The sequence below is a fragment of the Syngnathus floridae genome, chromosome 5 (assembly GCF_059516105.1).
Source record: "Syngnathus floridae isolate MCC-2025c chromosome 5, RoL_Sflo_1.0, whole genome shotgun sequence".
Lineage (NCBI taxonomy): Eukaryota > Metazoa > Chordata > Actinopteri > Syngnathiformes > Syngnathidae > Syngnathus > Syngnathus floridae.
The window spans coordinates 3,625,740-3,641,243 of record NC_142417.1 but is presented as its reverse complement, the minus strand read 5'-3'; the positions used below and the strand labels follow the sequence as shown (position 1 = coordinate 3,641,243).

Here is a 15,504-nt window from a genome sequence, read left to right as displayed (position 1 = left end):
TGAAAAGGGAGATGAGTTGGGAATTTAAAACAAAAGACATTTAAAAATAGACATGAAAGAAACCTGCAAATATATAATACTTCTTGTCCCTATGACGTCAGTTCCGGTGCGACGCGCCAGCCCGTGGTTTCCAAATTCAAGAAAAGTTTTTTTTTAAAAAGTCCCAAAGACAATTACCAAGCTGAGTCAGTCTTACGACGCTTTCAAATGCGTCATGTCACAAATGGAACTTCCGTGGCCAGTTTGGACAGGCTTAATACGAATTTAGACACCAACCACGAGCGGGTCGCACCGGAAGTGGCGTCATGCACCCGGATGATGACCGCCTTTCGGACACGTGTATTCAGATGAGCTCGACTCTGCCTACTCTGAAGATTCTCGGCATCATTCTCTTAAAATAGCTAGCTCGCCGCTGTCCAAAAGACGCCTTTGTTAGCCGAACATCGTTAAACAAGTGTGAAAATGTTTGCAAGGACCACAGCAAAGTACGTGGAGGAAAAGGACCGTACTCGTCGACGACTGGAAGATCTTTGGCTTCAGCCTTATGTTGTGCTACGCAGAGCTGGTTAGTACTTGCTTAGGAAATAACTATTTTCTTTTATGAATCCTCTCACAGTGTTTATTTTTAGTAGAATTCTGTCGGAATCATCTGTGTTAGGCAGATTGAAGAAGTCCTTGTATCAGTTTTGCCAGTTTCTCTTCAACTTTCATTGCCAATATACATTGAAATGATGTGTGTTTGTTTTATTTTGTAGACGTCAGTGAGGCTATTCGTCCTAAGCAGCAGGAGCCAGAGCTCCCTCGCATTAAAGAGGAGGAAGATGTGGGCAAAGAGGTCCACCGCTTGAATGAACAAATGGAGCAGACCTTTCTTTGCACCATAAAGGAGGAGGAAGAGCTGGAGCAACCTTGTATCAAAGAGGAGGGAGAAGACTCCTGTGACATTAAAAAGGAGGAGGAGATGCCATTGACTGGTGTTCCTGTGAAGAGTTTTGATGAGGTGAGCAAAGCGGCGGAGCTTCCAAGCTGCAGCTCAAATCAACAAATGACCAGAGAAGGTGATGGAGACTGCTGTGGAGGATCACAAGCAGGTCTACCATCAGCTAGTGATGACGTGTCGTCACATGCTCCTGATGATGATGATGATGATGATGAGGCTCAAAAGAAACACAGGCAATGTTCTCAGTTTGGGAAATGTTGTACTAATAACAGTGTTTTGAAAAAACGCATGAGAATGCACACAAGAAAGAAAAACCTTTCATGCTCAGTTTGTGGCCAAATATTCTCAGTGAAGACAAACTTAAAAAGGCACACGAAAATCCATACTGGTGAGAAACCTTTTTCATGCTCTGTTTGTGGCCAAAGATTCTCTGAGAAGTCAACTTTAACACGTCATAGAAGAATCCACACTGGTGAGAAACCTTTTTCATGCTCAGTTTGTGGCCGAAACTTCTCTGAGAAGAGATATCTAACACGCCATACAAGAACCCATACTGGCGAGAAACCTTTTTCATGCTCAGTTTGTGGCCAAAGATTCTCTGAGAAGCAAAACTTAATAAGTCATACAAGAACCCACACTGGTGAGAAACCTTTTTCATGTTCGGTTTGTGGCCAGAAATGTAGGCTTAAGGAAACCTTAAAAAGGCACAAAAGAATCCACACTGGTGAGAAACCTTTTTCATGCACAGTTTGTGGCCAAAGATTCCGTGCGATGGGAACTCTAACAGTTCATACAAGAATCCACACTGGTGAGAAACCTTTTTCATGTTCGGTTTGTGGCCAGAAATGTAGTCTTAAGCAAACCTTAAAAAGGCACAAAAGAATCCACACTGGTGAGAAACCTTTTTCATGCTCAGTTTGTGGCCAAAGATTCCGTCAGATGGGAGCTCTAACAGTTCATACAAGAATCCACACTGGCGAGAAACCTTTTTCATGCACAGTTTGTGGCCAAAGATTTTCCATGGAGGCAAGCTTAGAAAGGCACACAAGAGTCCACACTGTTGGGAATCCTTTTTCATGCTCAGTTTGTGGCAAAAATTTCAGGCAGGGGGGACATTTAAAAAGACATACAAGGACCCACACTGGTGAGAAACCCTTTTCATGCTCAGTTTGTGGCCAAAGATTCTCTGAGAAGGGAACTTTAACAAGGCATACAAGAACCCACACTGGTGAGAAACCTTATTCATGCTCAGTTTGTGGCCAAAGATTCTCTCAGAAGGCAACTTTAAAAAGTCATACAAGAATCCACACTGGTGAGAAACCTTATTCATGCTCAGTTTGTGGCCAAAGATTCAATAAAAAAGGACATCTAACTGTTCATGCAAGAACCCACACTGGCGAACCTTTTTCATGCTCAGTTTGTGGCCAAAAATTCTGTCAGAGGGGAAGTTTAAATACCCACACAAGAATCCACACTGGTGAGAAACCTTTTTCATGCTCAGTTTGTGGCCGAAGATTCAATCAAAAAGGACATCTAACAGTTCATGCAAGAACCCACACTGGCGAGAAACCTTTTTCATGCTCATTTTGTGGCCAAAGATTCTCTGACAAGCAAAACTTAATAAGTCATACAAGAACCCACACTGGCGAGAACCCTGTTGCCTCCTCAGTCACTTGGCAAAGAGTCTCTATTGAGAATTTCGAGTTTGTTGGGGAGATGAACAATGGTCTGTGAAGTTTTCATCTTCTGTTTGAGCAGACTTTATAAGACTACTCTCTTTCCTGCCTATCCAACTTCATCCCTCCTTTCCCCCCTTTTAGCATGCTTAGGGACTGCTGTGAGAAACCACTGTATAAAGTATAATTGCCATTTTATTATGTTTGGCTTGCATTCACATTTTTGTAGCATCAATGATAATTCTGTTCTATGTACCTTTTGATTGGGATGCTGAACTCCTTTCCTATGACACGTGTCATGTGATACGCCTTAATAAATGGAGATCCATGAGATGTGAGTAATTTCCATCATTTTACGACACAAGAGTGTGTGTTTATTATTTATTTATTTATGAAAAAATATTGGCATGCACATCTGACAGAATGGCGGAAGCATCTCCGTATTGAAGCAGTACTATAGTTCGCCAGCTGAGGGCGGTGTCTATTTTAACGTCTATGCAAAGCTATTTCGAAGAAGAGAAGAGCTCGGATTAGCATAGCATAATACTCCTCGCTTCCGCAGAGCGACAATTCCTGCTCTTGTTTGGTTGAGAACAACAACAAAATGTTGAAAGAGTTGGTAAGGGAGCGATTGATTGCGGCCGCCGATGACATCTACGTGCTTTTTGAAACAACCATGGCGTCGTACAAAGAGCAACTTTGTCGAGCGAGGGAGGAGACAGAGCGTCATCGACGGCAACTGGAAGCTGTTTGCAAGGCACAAATTGTCGTACGTGTCGAAGGTTTGTCCACTCAATTTCTACTTGGCATTTGCAAATGTCTTTTTTGTTATATGCAATATATAGGTTAGTGTGTAAAGCCCCATTTCCAGCAAACTACCCCTCCATTGTTCTATTGTGTTTGCTAATTGTGTTAAAAATGTCAATGGATGATTTGAAGACCCTTGAAAACCATTGCGCAGTAATGTTAGTTTTCACGGAAAACATTAAATTGTCTGGGTGACCCCAAACTTTATTTGCTATATGTTCATTTGAACTAGCAAGCACAACATATGCATGGCAGCCATCTTGATGTTTTTTTCCCCACCAATTGGAACACTGTCTAGGCATCACGTGGGGGTGAAAAGTATGTACTTTATGTGCATGTGATTTTTGAAATTCGGAAGCTTAGCAGTCTGACTTTACACCACATACATTGTGTCAAATTCGATCAATGTGAACGAAGCTCTGTTGTGTCTTGCAGACGTTGAGCAGCTGCTTGGTCGTCAGGATGAACTTTCCGACATTAAGTGGAGGAGCTCTAGTTTGGAGCATGAGTATCCCCAGTTCCCTCACATTAAAGAGGAGGAGGAGGAGGCCGGTATAGGCAGGGCAACCTCCGCGGAGAGTGACAACGAGGGAATTGAACCACCTGAATGGTCGCAGCAAGAGGAGGAAGAGGCCGGTATGAGCAGGGCAACCTCCGCGGAGAGTGACAACGAGGGAGTTGAACCACCTGAATGGTCGCAGCTTCATCATGGCAGTCTGTGTGGAAGATCACTACCAGACAATCTCTTAACTCTACTGGCAGATGGTCACCCCCTGGAGGAACCTTTGGGGAGCGAGCCGAATTGTGAAGGTGATGACAAATTGACTAAAGTTACACTGCTAAGGAATTACACAAGTATCATATTTGTGTTTCGTGTGTCCTGCAGACCTGCAGCAGCTGATTGGAGATCAGGAGGAACTTCCCTCTCAGCCGCTGTGGGGGCTGTCCGGTTTGGAGCTGGAGCATCTACAACACCCCCACTTTGAAGAGGAGGCTGACGTCTGTAAGTTGCCACTGACCGGCGTCGCTGTGAAAAGCGAAAACGAAGCACCCGAGTGGTCGCAACCTCGTCGCAGTCCAGGCGAAGACCGCTGTGGCGGATTGGGCAATCTCTTAGCGCCAATGTCAGACAGCGACAATAACGAAGAACCTTTGAGAAGCGACACTGACTGCGAAAGCGACGACAAAGGATCGCAAGGCTCTCAAAAAGACGGCCCTGACAAGAAAAGTTCTCGGAAACGCAAGAAGCGTCCCACGCTTAAAGAGCATTTCAGCTGCTCAGTTTGCGGTAAACGTTTTACTTGTAAGTCACATTGGATGAGACACATGAAAACCCATACAGGAGAAAAATCCTTTTGCTGCTCAGTTTGTGGAAAGACATTTTCTCGAAAGGAACATGTGGAATTACACATGAGAACGCACACGGGAGAAAAACCCTTTCGATGCTCAATTTGCGGCGCAACATTTTCTGTCAAACAAAGTATGAAAAAACACATGCGAAGGCACACCGGAGAAAAACCCTTTAGTTGCTCCTTTTGCAGAGCGACCTTTTCCCGGAAGGAAAGTCTGGATAAACACATGAGAGTTCACACGGGAGAAAAACCCTTTTGTTGTTCAGTTTGTGGTGGAAGCTTTGCTCAAAGGTCCAATATGACCAGACATATGCAGATACACAAAAAAGCAGAATAAATCTTTGATGGAGTCCCCACAAAAGCACAATATTCTAAGCAGACCAGCTTTTGTTTTTATTGAATTTTATGAACATTTATCTTTTTACATAACCTGTGAAAGATTGATCCAATTTGTCCTTGTATTCTATTTGCTCGCGCCTTGTCCAGACGTCTAATATTTGTTTCGTATTTTTAAACAATCTTATATTAGTCATGTTTTTATCTGGTAGCTTAGCATGTAGCTAGTTGAAAGTCCTAGCGCACAGGTGTTAAACTAAAAGCAAATCGTGTCTGTCAACTTTCACGACACTCGCTAAAATCTGTACCAAAAGGTTTATCATGTAACAACGTCGAGATTTTGCAAGATTTATTGGGGCACATTAGGTCTATTGCAAATCCTGAAGGGCCACAAATAGATTTATAAATCAAATGTTGATTTCTCAAGGATGGGCAGGCCAAATGTGACAATACTGTCATATTCCAAATAAAATGTCAAAGCAATGTCAATGTTCGAAACAAAATGCTGATTGAAGAAAATGTCTTTTCCATTTTGACAAAGAACAATAAAAAGGTTTGATTAATAAAAGACTACTGTCATGAATCCAAAATCAATGTCTGTTAGTGTCAGAATAATTCAGGGTGTGAAACTTTTGTAATCATCAAATTTAATGTGCCATAGTGTATGTTGTTTTGGTGTCTGTGACTTTCCCTAATATATTTGTTTTGCGTGAACGGGTGAGTTTTTAAGTTGGTTTATTTAGTTTATCGTTGATTAGCATTAGTTTACGGCACTGGTTTGACACATCCAAGATGGCGGATACGCATGCCACCAAAAATCCAACTCGCTCCAGGCGGGATCTATATTTGATGCCTATGCGTGGAAGAATTCACAACCGGAAGTTAGCATCATAGCACACACGGCGGCTGAACGATTCGCGTTCTCGTACTATCGTAAATTTAAAAAATGTTGAAAGAGTTGGTAAGGGAGCGACTGATGGCGGCCGCTGACGAAATCTTCGAATTGTTTGAAAAAACGATCGCATCGTACGAAGAGCAATTATGTCGAGTGAGAGAAGAGAGTGAGCGCCAACGACGAAAACTGGAAGATGTTTGCAAGGCTCAAATTGTCATTCGCATGGAAGGTATGTCCACTAAAATTTCACCTAAAACTCTGCCACTGTTTAGGGTATTAAGAACTACACAATCTTTCGTTTTACAAAAAGGTGCGGTCAAAGAAGTTAGATGAATTTATTGCAGTAAATTCCCGTTCCATACAAACGGCGTGGTAAAACAAACAGACGGAAGCCATCTTGAATCTCCGATTGAGCCAATCAAATTGATTGCTTGGCGTCACGTGACCGCCCGCCGTGTTTAAAATCAGATCGAATACAGGACAGGATACAACAATCAAAAGTTGAATAATTCATTCATCATCCCAACGAAGCATAAAAAACACTTTTCCTAGCCCATGTCGGCCAAACTTTTTGTTACTTTCATCTTTTAGATGTCCAGCGGTTGATTGTTCATCAGGCAGAACTTCCCTCACAGTTGCAAGAGCAGCCACAGCCCCCGCAGCAACAACTGGAGACCAGTGTGAGTGCTTTGCCACTGATTAGAGAATCTGTGGAAGAGTGCAAAGAGGACCCAACCGAGCTTCGTCGTCACAGTCCCGGCGGAGACCCGCGTGAAAAACCAGCGCCTGAAGACCTCCAAACGCCACTCGTAAAAATTGAAGGCATAGAAGAAGATGCACCTTTGAGGAGGAACGCAGACTGTGAAGGTGACGACAGGCCAAAGAAACAAACTCCCTGCAAAAAGGAAACAATTCCCTGCGGAAAGAAAACAACTCGCGATAAAAAGAAAACAACTCCCAGCGAAAGGCACAAGTTTCAGAAATGCTCAGCGGGTAAAGAAATAACCCACAGCTGCTCAATTTGTCACAAAAGATTTTCTCGAGCCGCAGATAAGACAAGACACTTGAAAACACACACAGGGGTAAAGCCTTTTTGCTGCACAGTTTGTAGCAAAGCATTCTTTCGAAAGGATCAGATGAACGAACACACAAGAAGCCACACTGGAAAAAAACCCTTCGGCTGCTTAGTTTGTGATGCAGAGTTTGTTCGAAAACGACATTTGGAAATGCACATGAGAATCCACACAGGAGAAAAACCCTTCGGCTGCTCAGATTGTGGTGCAAAGTTTGCTTGGAAAGCAAGTTTGGATATACACATGAGAACCCACACGGGAGAAAAACCCTTTCCTTGCTCGACATGCGGGAAACGATTCACTACCAAGACAAACTGTGAAATGCATATGAGAGTACACACAGGAGAAAAAAACTTTTCTTGCTCGACATGCGGGAAACGATTCGCTACCAAGACGAGCTGTGGAATGCACATGAGAGGACACACAAGAGAAAAACCTTCACCTTGTTTTGACTGTGATGAAAGGTTTGCCGATAGATTTGACGATACACTTGCGGACACATGAAAAGTAAAACTTTTTTTTTTTATTTCTGAAGAGGAGTAAATGCTGTTTAGCTGTGTTGTACCAATTAAGGGCAATACGAGTATGAGCCATGTTTTGACTTTGGGCCTTGTAATTTTTCAATATTGTTAGTTGTTATTTTGATTTGACTTTTGTCGTTTAATTTCTCTTCCACCCGAACCATTAGTTCCAGTTTGTTATATATATTTTTTTAAAGCTTTGTTTTAGTGTAGTTTCAGTAATATTTTTTTGGTAAAATGGGGAGTATTTGTGAAGTGAAAGTTAAAAAAAATGTCGCGTAATAAAGTGACTACTATTCTCAAACAACTCTTCCTTCCTCTTTACCTACGGATGCACAGCAGAACTAAAACAGACGCATTTCAAATGTACCCAGAAAGAAACTTTTTCCATGATAAAACTTTACTTTTGTTAGTCACTGGATCCTTTCATTTCTGTCTCTCCTTATCCTTCACACACTCCGTTTCCACCTCTTCATTCCGAATGAGCCGCCTCTGGCCCAAATGAGTATGCTACGTCATTTTTCCAGAGCCAACATATCGGTGTCCCGGATTTTTTATTTTTTTTCCCCAGGACCGACCATGAAAATGCGGGACAAAATCCGGCACAGGTGGCAACACTACTTGAATAAGTTGAATAACTGGAGTCTCTACTGTATATAGGAAAACACTGTGACGTCACCTACCTGCCATATTCATAGATAGATAGATAGATAGATAGATAGATAGATAGATAGATAGATAGATAGATAGATAGATAGATAGATAGATAGATAGATAGATAGATAGATAGATAGATAGATAGATAGATAGATAGATAGATAGATAGATAGATAGATAGATAGATAGATTACAAAATACACAAGAGTGGCTTGCGGTGAAAGATGAAAGTTTTTAATACCTTTTGAACCGTACATGCTATTTACATGTTGAGTACACATTGAAGAAAATGATATTGCATGTTTTCATCTCATGACTTTTTATTCAGTCTCTGTGTTGTGTTTTCGCATGTGTTCAATCAAACTGCCCTTGTGAGCATAGCTTTCACCACATGCTGGGCAACTCAAGGGTCTCCCCGTGTGAATGCTCATGTGTGTGACCACATGGTTCATTTGAGAGAATGTTTGATCACAAATTGAGCAACTGTAGAGTTTTTCTCCCGTGTGTTTACTCATGTGTGATTGCATCCCACCTTTTTGAGAGAATGATTTACCGCAAACGGAGCAATTGAACAGTTTTTCCCCCGTGTGTGTTCGCATGTGTGTTGCCAGATGTGGCTTTTGAGAGAACGTTTTACCACAAGTTGAGCAACTATAAGGTTTCTCTCCCGTGTGCGTTCTCGTGTGCGATACCAGATGTTGCTTTTGGGAGAAGATTTTGCCGCAAGTCGAGCAACTGTAGGGTTTTTCTCCCGTGTGTCTTCTCATGTGTGTCGCCATCGCCGCTCTATGAGAGAAGGTTCGGCCACAAGTTGAGCAACTGAAAGGTTTTTCCCCCGTGTGTTTTCTCATGTGTGATAGCATACTTCCTTTCTGGCAGAATGTTCGACTGCAAAATGAGCAACTAAACGGTTTTTCTCCTGTGTGTAGACGCACGTGTCCGAGCATCGTTCCCTTCTGAGCAAATTCTTTACCGCAATGTGAGCACTTGAAGGGTTTTTCCCCCGTGTGCATTCTCATGTGTGCTTGCATACTTCCTTTTTGCGAGAATGTTTTACTGCAAACTGAGCATTTGAAGGGTTTCTCTCCTGTGTGTATTCTCACGTGTTCCACCAGTGATCCCTTTTGAGAAAATTCTTTACCACAATGTGAGCAACTGAAGGCTTTTTTCCCTGTGTGTGTCCTCATGTGTCTGACCAATTTTGTTTTATTAGCAACTCCTTTACCACAAACTGAGCAGGTACAATGTTTTTTACGCGTTTCTGACATCTTGTTCCTCGCCGCTCTTTCAGAAGTTTTAAACTGCATGTCGTCACCTTCCGTGTCTAGGATGCTCCGCCGAGGTTCTTCAATGTCGTCGCTTTCCGACAGCGGCGCTAAGAGGTTGTCTAGCGGCGGTCGTCCACTTGGACTGCGATGATGAATTTGTGTGCACTCCAGAGGTCCGTCTATGTCATCTTCTCTCTTCACATCGACACCAGTCAGTGGCAAGTCAGCCCTTTCCTCTTCCTCCTTCATGTGGAAGGGCTGCAGCTTCTTCCACTCCAAGCTGGAGCTGCCCCACTGCTGTTGAGGTGGAAGTTCTACTTTTGTCACGCATTGTGGTGAGCTGCTGCTAAGAAGCTGCGATAACTCGGGCAGTTTTTCTTTGACTCTTTTGTCGTTTTCGCTCTTCACAACAGTCGGTGGTAACTCCTCTTCCACTTTAATCTGGCAGGGTAAAGGATCTTGAGCTTCCTCCTTAACATGTGGGGGCATAGATTCCTCTTGGTACCCAGTCGGCTGCTGGACATCTGGAGAACACACAAAGAACACATGGTAGGACTTTCAAACTAAATCATCAATGTGATGTAAATTGAACGATCGACTTGCCGCTGGTGTGGTTGCTTGTGTCTCTTAATTTGCTTGCTATGCATTTTTTTAAGTCACAACATTTTACAACTTTGGTATTATTTATCCATCCATTTTCCAAAAGTAATTAAAAATGATTAATGACATAATTATAAAACAGAAGTTGGCAGAATTTCACCAGTTGTATAGATATATAACATTCTTGATATTCATCACTTGAAAATAATAATTGATATGACGAGATTTTAGTCATAACAATTCTAGTCACTAGAATCATCTTTAAATAATTTAAGTAAAATTATCTTTAAAAATATTTATCTCATAATGCGAGTCTCGTGCAAATCCATCTTTGACAATATAATCGCATCTATTATCGCGAACGCTCGTGCCAGAATCACAAAAATCTTAAGTTTTTAGTTCTTAAATATGTTAAGAGAAGATTAGCAACCAGACCTTGGAGAATTTGAGAAGAAAAATCAGTTTCACGTTGACTCTCCTTGTCCTCTCTTGCAGGACAAAGTTCCATTTTTGACATTTTCATGTAGTTGGAGGATTTCACCGCTTCGTCCACTCGAGGCGACACCAACTTCCGCATTTTATTCTTCAGTGGTGGAATAAAACATCTTTGACGCCGCATGACCACCACCTTGTGGCGATATTTATTAATAACCAAAAGTGCCCGAATGAAAATAATGCACGAATATGGCATGAGCTATTTCATTTTTCATCATAGCATATTTATTTATCAATTTCAGTTTTTATTTGATTATTTTAACTTTTTTATTTAATATATTTTGACTCTCCAGTGCCTTGCGATTTTAGTGACCCTGGTAACAAAAATCAAAACAAAAAACAGAAAATAAAGCATGTAACAAGTCCTAATTTTTAAGGGCAACCAAACTGAACAAAATATGTGCAAAAGGCAATCTTTTTTTTTGGTGAAAAGCAGTAATTGTTGCAAACCAACAGATGGCGGTAATGAGATATTACAGCTTGCAACCACCGTTAAATACCAAGACGAATGAGCCTTTTGTCCCGCCCTTAATACGCATGCGCAAACTTGACACGCAAAAACAGACAAAACCAGATAAAACTCGAGGAAAAATGAAACAATGATCAATTTCCCAGCGAGTGATTGAAGTTCTGTTTCCCTAATAGGATGCTAAAAAGATCCACAACAGTTTTGGTGGGTTTCTGCTAGTCCTATCATAATTGTGTTTGTAATGTTTACGTTCGTGTATGATAGCTAATGCTAACGTAACTGTGGCGACGAGGCTGAATTAAGTGTCAATATTTGTTAATTCGATGTACATCAACAAATTTAATTATTACCTGGTCATTTTTATCTTTTGATTTTGCTCGCATTTGTAGTCCGAACGTTGCAATGCTGTTTGCAGCAACCCTGACAAGTTAATGCTGCTGAAGATTAAACCAACTTGTGCTTTGAAGCGCTTTTATTTGTGGCTTTTTGGGACGAATCTATATACAAGGTGTCGTTTTACGTGGGCACAGGTGATTGAAACAATTGTATTCCCGACTCTTAATAATTTACACCAACAACAAAAAAGTACTTTTCATATTTTCAGGTGGTGGTGATCAAGAGGCTCCAGAGCTCTCCCACTTTAAAGAAGAAGTGGAGGAGGCTAATGATGTCATCAAATTGCCGTTGATTTGGTGGAGAGTAAAGAAGAGAAAGGACAAACAACCCAAGCTGTCACGGCTTCCAATTCCAAGTAGAGGACCACCACCGGACAAACACTCAACATGGAAGAACCTTTGAGGAGCAGCACAGAATGTAAAGGTGACAGCAAGTCGCAATCGTCCATCCCCATTAAAGAGGAAAAGGAGGAGGCCGTTATAAGCAAGTTGCCACTGACCGGGGTCTCAGTGAAAAGCGAAGACAACAACGAACGACCCGAGCGGTCACAAATTCAACATCGCAGTCCGAGTTGGAACCAACGTGGAGGGCCACCATCAGATGACCACTTTACTCCACTGTCAGACTGTGACAGCATCGAAGAACCTTTGAGGAGCAATGCAGACTGTGCAGGTGACGACAAACTGTCAAAACACTCTAAAACGGAGACAACTCTTGGCAACAAGAAAATTATACAAAGACATGAAAAACGTGTTACCTGCTCAGTTTGCAGTAAAAGTTACACCAAAAAATCAACATTGAATAGACACATGAGAACACATACGGGGGAAAAACCCTTTAGTTGCTCCGTTTGTGGCGCAGCATTCTCTAGAAAACAAAGTATGCTAACGCACATGAGAACCCACACGGGAGAAACACCCTTCTGTTGCTCCGTTTGTGGTAAAAGCTGCGTTACAAAACAAACTTTGGAAACGCACATGAGAATACACACTGGAGAAAAACCCTACAGTTGCTCATTTTGCGGTAAAGATTTTGCTCGAAGTGGACCAATGCTGAGACACACGAGGATACACACAGGAGAAAAACCTTTCAGTTGCTCAGTTTGCAATAAAACCTTCTCTCAGAAAGGAAGCATGCAGTCGCACATGAGAACACACACAGGAGAAAAACCCTTTATTTGCTCCACTTGTGGTAAAACGTTCTCGCAAAAGGAAAACATGATGACGCACATGAGAACACACACAGGAGAAAAACCTTTTAGTTGCTCAGTTTGCGGTAAAGCATTCACTCAAAAAGGAAGTATGGAATCACACATGACGGGACACACAGGCCTTAAACCTTTTAGTTGCTCAACTTGTGGCAAAATTTTCTCTAAAAAACCACATCTGGTATCACACATGAGAACCCACACGGGGGAAAAACCCTTTAGTTGCGTCGTGTGTGGTGAAAGCTATGCTCATAGTGCTAGCTTGACTCAACACATGCGGAAACACAACACTGAGAAAGCATAAATGTCGAATCGGGTGAAGTTGGCTCATCTGTGTTATTCAAGACTGACTATAACAACATGGGATTTCATTTTCTTCTCAGAATGTAAACATTTGTTGTGGTCGGTACAGTAGTAGTATAAAATATCACATTTTGCCAAGTCTATGTGGTATCACGAATGTTGTGCCCATAATGATTTGAAATATTATAAGAAAAATGTGATAATTATATGGAAATATTAAAGCCTTGGGACAAAAAAATAAATAAAATACTGTCTCTTTAAGATTTACGCCGGTGCCGTATAGCCTGCGCTGGTGAAACACTGCGCATGCGCACACAACCTACATGTAAAAACGAAATGTGCGGAAAAAAGAATGAATTTAGGAGCTCAAAGTTCCAAATTCTTGCTTGTTTATCAACAAGAACTGGATTTTAGGAAACCGCAACAGTTTTGGTGGGTCCACTTGTCTTATTATTATTCCGCTAGCAATTTTTGACGTGTATGGATGCTGGCTTAATGCTAACAACAAAGATAATGTAAAAATTTAATTGGTTTTATTTAGATTTACAGTTCGAGTCATTATTCTTTTGATGTGTCGTACCGGGGAATTGTCTTCCATGTTTGGTCGTTCTCGTTTAACGTTGAGGCTTGAAGAGAAGAATGTGTGTTTAAGGAGAGGCCTGCACGAAACCGTAGAAAACCTGAACGATGACAGTAGAGGGCGCCATACTGCCACCCACGTTGATGTTTAGAATTTAAATGAACATTAGGTCAATATGTCGTTTACCGCCTCAGGATGGACGGATCTTCTTTCACGGTTTGGCGTTTAATAACGACATATATTTAACCAGTGACAAAGTAGTGCAGCCACTTAAAGCCTTGCCCAGTTTTTGATTAATAAACATTAATATTCATATTCAATACTCAAACATATCTCTGTTTTTAATTTCTATTTCTTGTAATCAAAAGATCGACGGTAGAGCAGTTGCTAGGGAAACAAAATGGAGATGTGATCTGCAGACACTGCTTTATCTCAAGGAAGAACTTCTCATCTCGGGATACTCCAGAGCTTTCGCACGTTAAAGAGGAAGAAGCAGCCGGATGTCAGCAAGTCACCACTGACTGGTTTCTCTGGAGGGTGACGACAACCAAGGCAAATCACCTGAGTGGTCACACTGCTTTATCATCACAGTCGGTGAAGACATGGAAAAACCTCTGAGAAGCAATGCAGACAGTGAAGGTAACAACAAATGTCTTTTTCTTTCTTGTCATTCTCCTTTATTTATTTTATTTTAGCAAATAGAACGAGTGGTCCACAAACAAATAGTCCGTTGGTGTTGTTGTCCTGCAGACATCCAGCCGCTGATTGGTTGTCAGGAAGAACTTCCCCCTCATCCACCACACGTTAAAGATGAACAGGAAGAGCCGATGCCCCTCCGCATAAAAGAACAAAAGGTTCAATTACACATTAAGGAGGAAGAGCAAGAGACCGATGTCAGCAAGTTGCCTCTGATTGTTGCCTTTGTGAAAAAAGAAGACGATGAAGACGAACCAGCCGAGTGGTCCCAGCTTCACCCTCACGGCCCGAGTGGAGGTGCGCCATCAGACGACGTCTCAGGACCGCTGTCAGACATAAACGAGACACAAGAACCTTTGGGGAGGGACACGGACTGTGAAAATGACGGCAAACAATTGGAAGGCTCTGAAAACAAAACGAGTGGCGGCATCAAAGGAACTTCTCAAACGTGTAAAAAACGTGTTACTTGCTCTGTTTGTAGTAAACGTTTTGCCACAAAACAAACTTTAATAACACACATGAGAACACACACAGGAGAAAAACCCTTTAGTTGCTCATTTTGTGGGAAGGAATTTTCTCAAAAAGGACCAATGCTGAGGCACATAAGAGTCCACACGGGAGAGAAACCCTTTAGTTGCTCGGTTTGCAGTAAAACATTCTCGCAAAAGGGAAGTATAGAATTACATATGAGAACACACACAGGAGAAAAACCCTTTCGGTGCTCAACTTGTGGCAAAACATTCTCTCAGAAAGAAAATATGGTCACGCATATGAGAAAACACACAGGAGAAAAACCCTTCCGCTGCTCAGATTGTGGTAAAATGTTCTCTCGGAAGGAACATGTGTTGACGCACATGAGAACACATACAGGGGGGATACCCTTTACTTGCTCGGTGTGCGGAGAAAGTTATGGTCATCGGGCCAGTTTAATTGAGCACATGCGCAAACACAACACAGAAAGCAAATAAATGTTTTCCTGTTGCTTGTCATGGCTCAAAAGTGATGAGTTGCTCAATGTGTGACATGAATGAACTGAATATTTTACTTTGTTTTATAATAATTCACGTTATCGTTTACCAAATTTGGTCAAAAAAACTATTTTGAGTCACTAGGCAAGAAGTCGTATTCATTACAGGGAGAATTTTTTTTTCTATAGTTCTTTTATAGAAAACTTTATACAATAAATGTCTTTATAGAAACATCCATCCACCCTTTAGCCTTTTTAAATAAATT

General features: G+C 41.7%; 5 protein-coding genes and 1 pseudogene across 7 annotated transcripts; 5 read left to right on the top strand and 1 right to left on the bottom strand.

Annotated features, from left to right (window-relative positions):
* Positions 1 to 186: 186 nt before the first annotated feature.
* On the top strand, positions 187 to 2,949 carry LOC148397503 (uncharacterized; annotated as a pseudogene). The gene is made up of 2 exons (XR_015858540.1): positions 187 to 565; positions 756 to 2,949. The product of XR_015858540.1 is annotated as an uncharacterized LOC148397503 (transcript).
* Positions 2,950 to 3,115: 166 nt separating this feature from the next.
* Positions 3,116 to 5,679, top strand: LOC148397502 (uncharacterized). The gene is made up of 3 exons (XM_088375681.1): positions 3,116 to 3,398; positions 3,859 to 4,233; positions 4,310 to 5,679. Exons 1-3 carry the CDS (start codon positions 3,221 to 3,223, stop codon positions 5,110 to 5,112), a joined length of 1,356 nt encoding a protein of 451 aa, XP_088231807.1. The 5' UTR covers positions 3,116 to 3,220; the 3' UTR covers positions 5,113 to 5,679.
* Positions 5,680 to 5,953: 274 nt separating this feature from the next.
* On the top strand, positions 5,954 to 7,927 carry LOC148397501 (uncharacterized). Its single transcript, XM_088375699.1, has 2 exons — positions 5,954 to 6,235; positions 6,598 to 7,927. The coding sequence occupies exons 1-2, from the start codon at positions 6,058 to 6,060 to the stop codon at positions 7,581 to 7,583; spliced, it is 1,164 nt and encodes a 387-aa protein (XP_088231825.1). The 5' UTR covers positions 5,954 to 6,057; the 3' UTR covers positions 7,584 to 7,927.
* Positions 7,695 to 10,719, bottom strand: LOC148397500 (uncharacterized). The gene is made up of 2 exons (XM_088375651.1): positions 10,561 to 10,719; positions 7,695 to 10,049 (listed from the first exon to the last, which is right to left on the bottom strand). The coding sequence occupies exons 1-2, from the start codon at positions 10,700 to 10,702 to the stop codon at positions 8,578 to 8,580; spliced, it is 1,614 nt and encodes a 537-aa protein (XP_088231777.1). The 5' UTR covers positions 10,703 to 10,719; the 3' UTR covers positions 7,695 to 8,577.
* Positions 10,720 to 11,138: 419 nt separating this feature from the next.
* Positions 11,139 to 13,262, top strand: LOC148397499 (uncharacterized). 2 transcript variants are annotated; one of them, XM_088375707.1, is made up of 3 exons: positions 11,139 to 11,293; positions 11,479 to 11,619; positions 11,694 to 13,262. In XM_088375707.1, exon 3 carries the CDS (start codon positions 11,872 to 11,874, stop codon positions 12,994 to 12,996), a length of 1,125 nt encoding a protein of 374 aa, XP_088231833.1. In that variant the 5' UTR covers positions 11,139 to 11,293; positions 11,479 to 11,619; positions 11,694 to 11,871; the 3' UTR covers positions 12,997 to 13,262. The 2 variants fall into 2 exon arrangements, with proteins under 2 accessions (XP_088231833.1, XP_088231832.1); XM_088375706.1 differs by lacking the exon at positions 11,479 to 11,619.
* Positions 13,263 to 13,267: 5 nt separating this feature from the next.
* On the top strand, positions 13,268 to 15,270 carry LOC148397498 (uncharacterized). Its single transcript, XM_088375720.1, has 3 exons — positions 13,268 to 13,427; positions 13,944 to 14,214; positions 14,326 to 15,270. Exons 2-3 carry the CDS (start codon positions 14,178 to 14,180, stop codon positions 15,237 to 15,239), a joined length of 951 nt encoding a protein of 316 aa, XP_088231846.1. The 5' UTR covers positions 13,268 to 13,427; positions 13,944 to 14,177; the 3' UTR covers positions 15,240 to 15,270.
* The last annotated feature ends 234 nt before the right edge of the window (positions 15,271 to 15,504 follow it).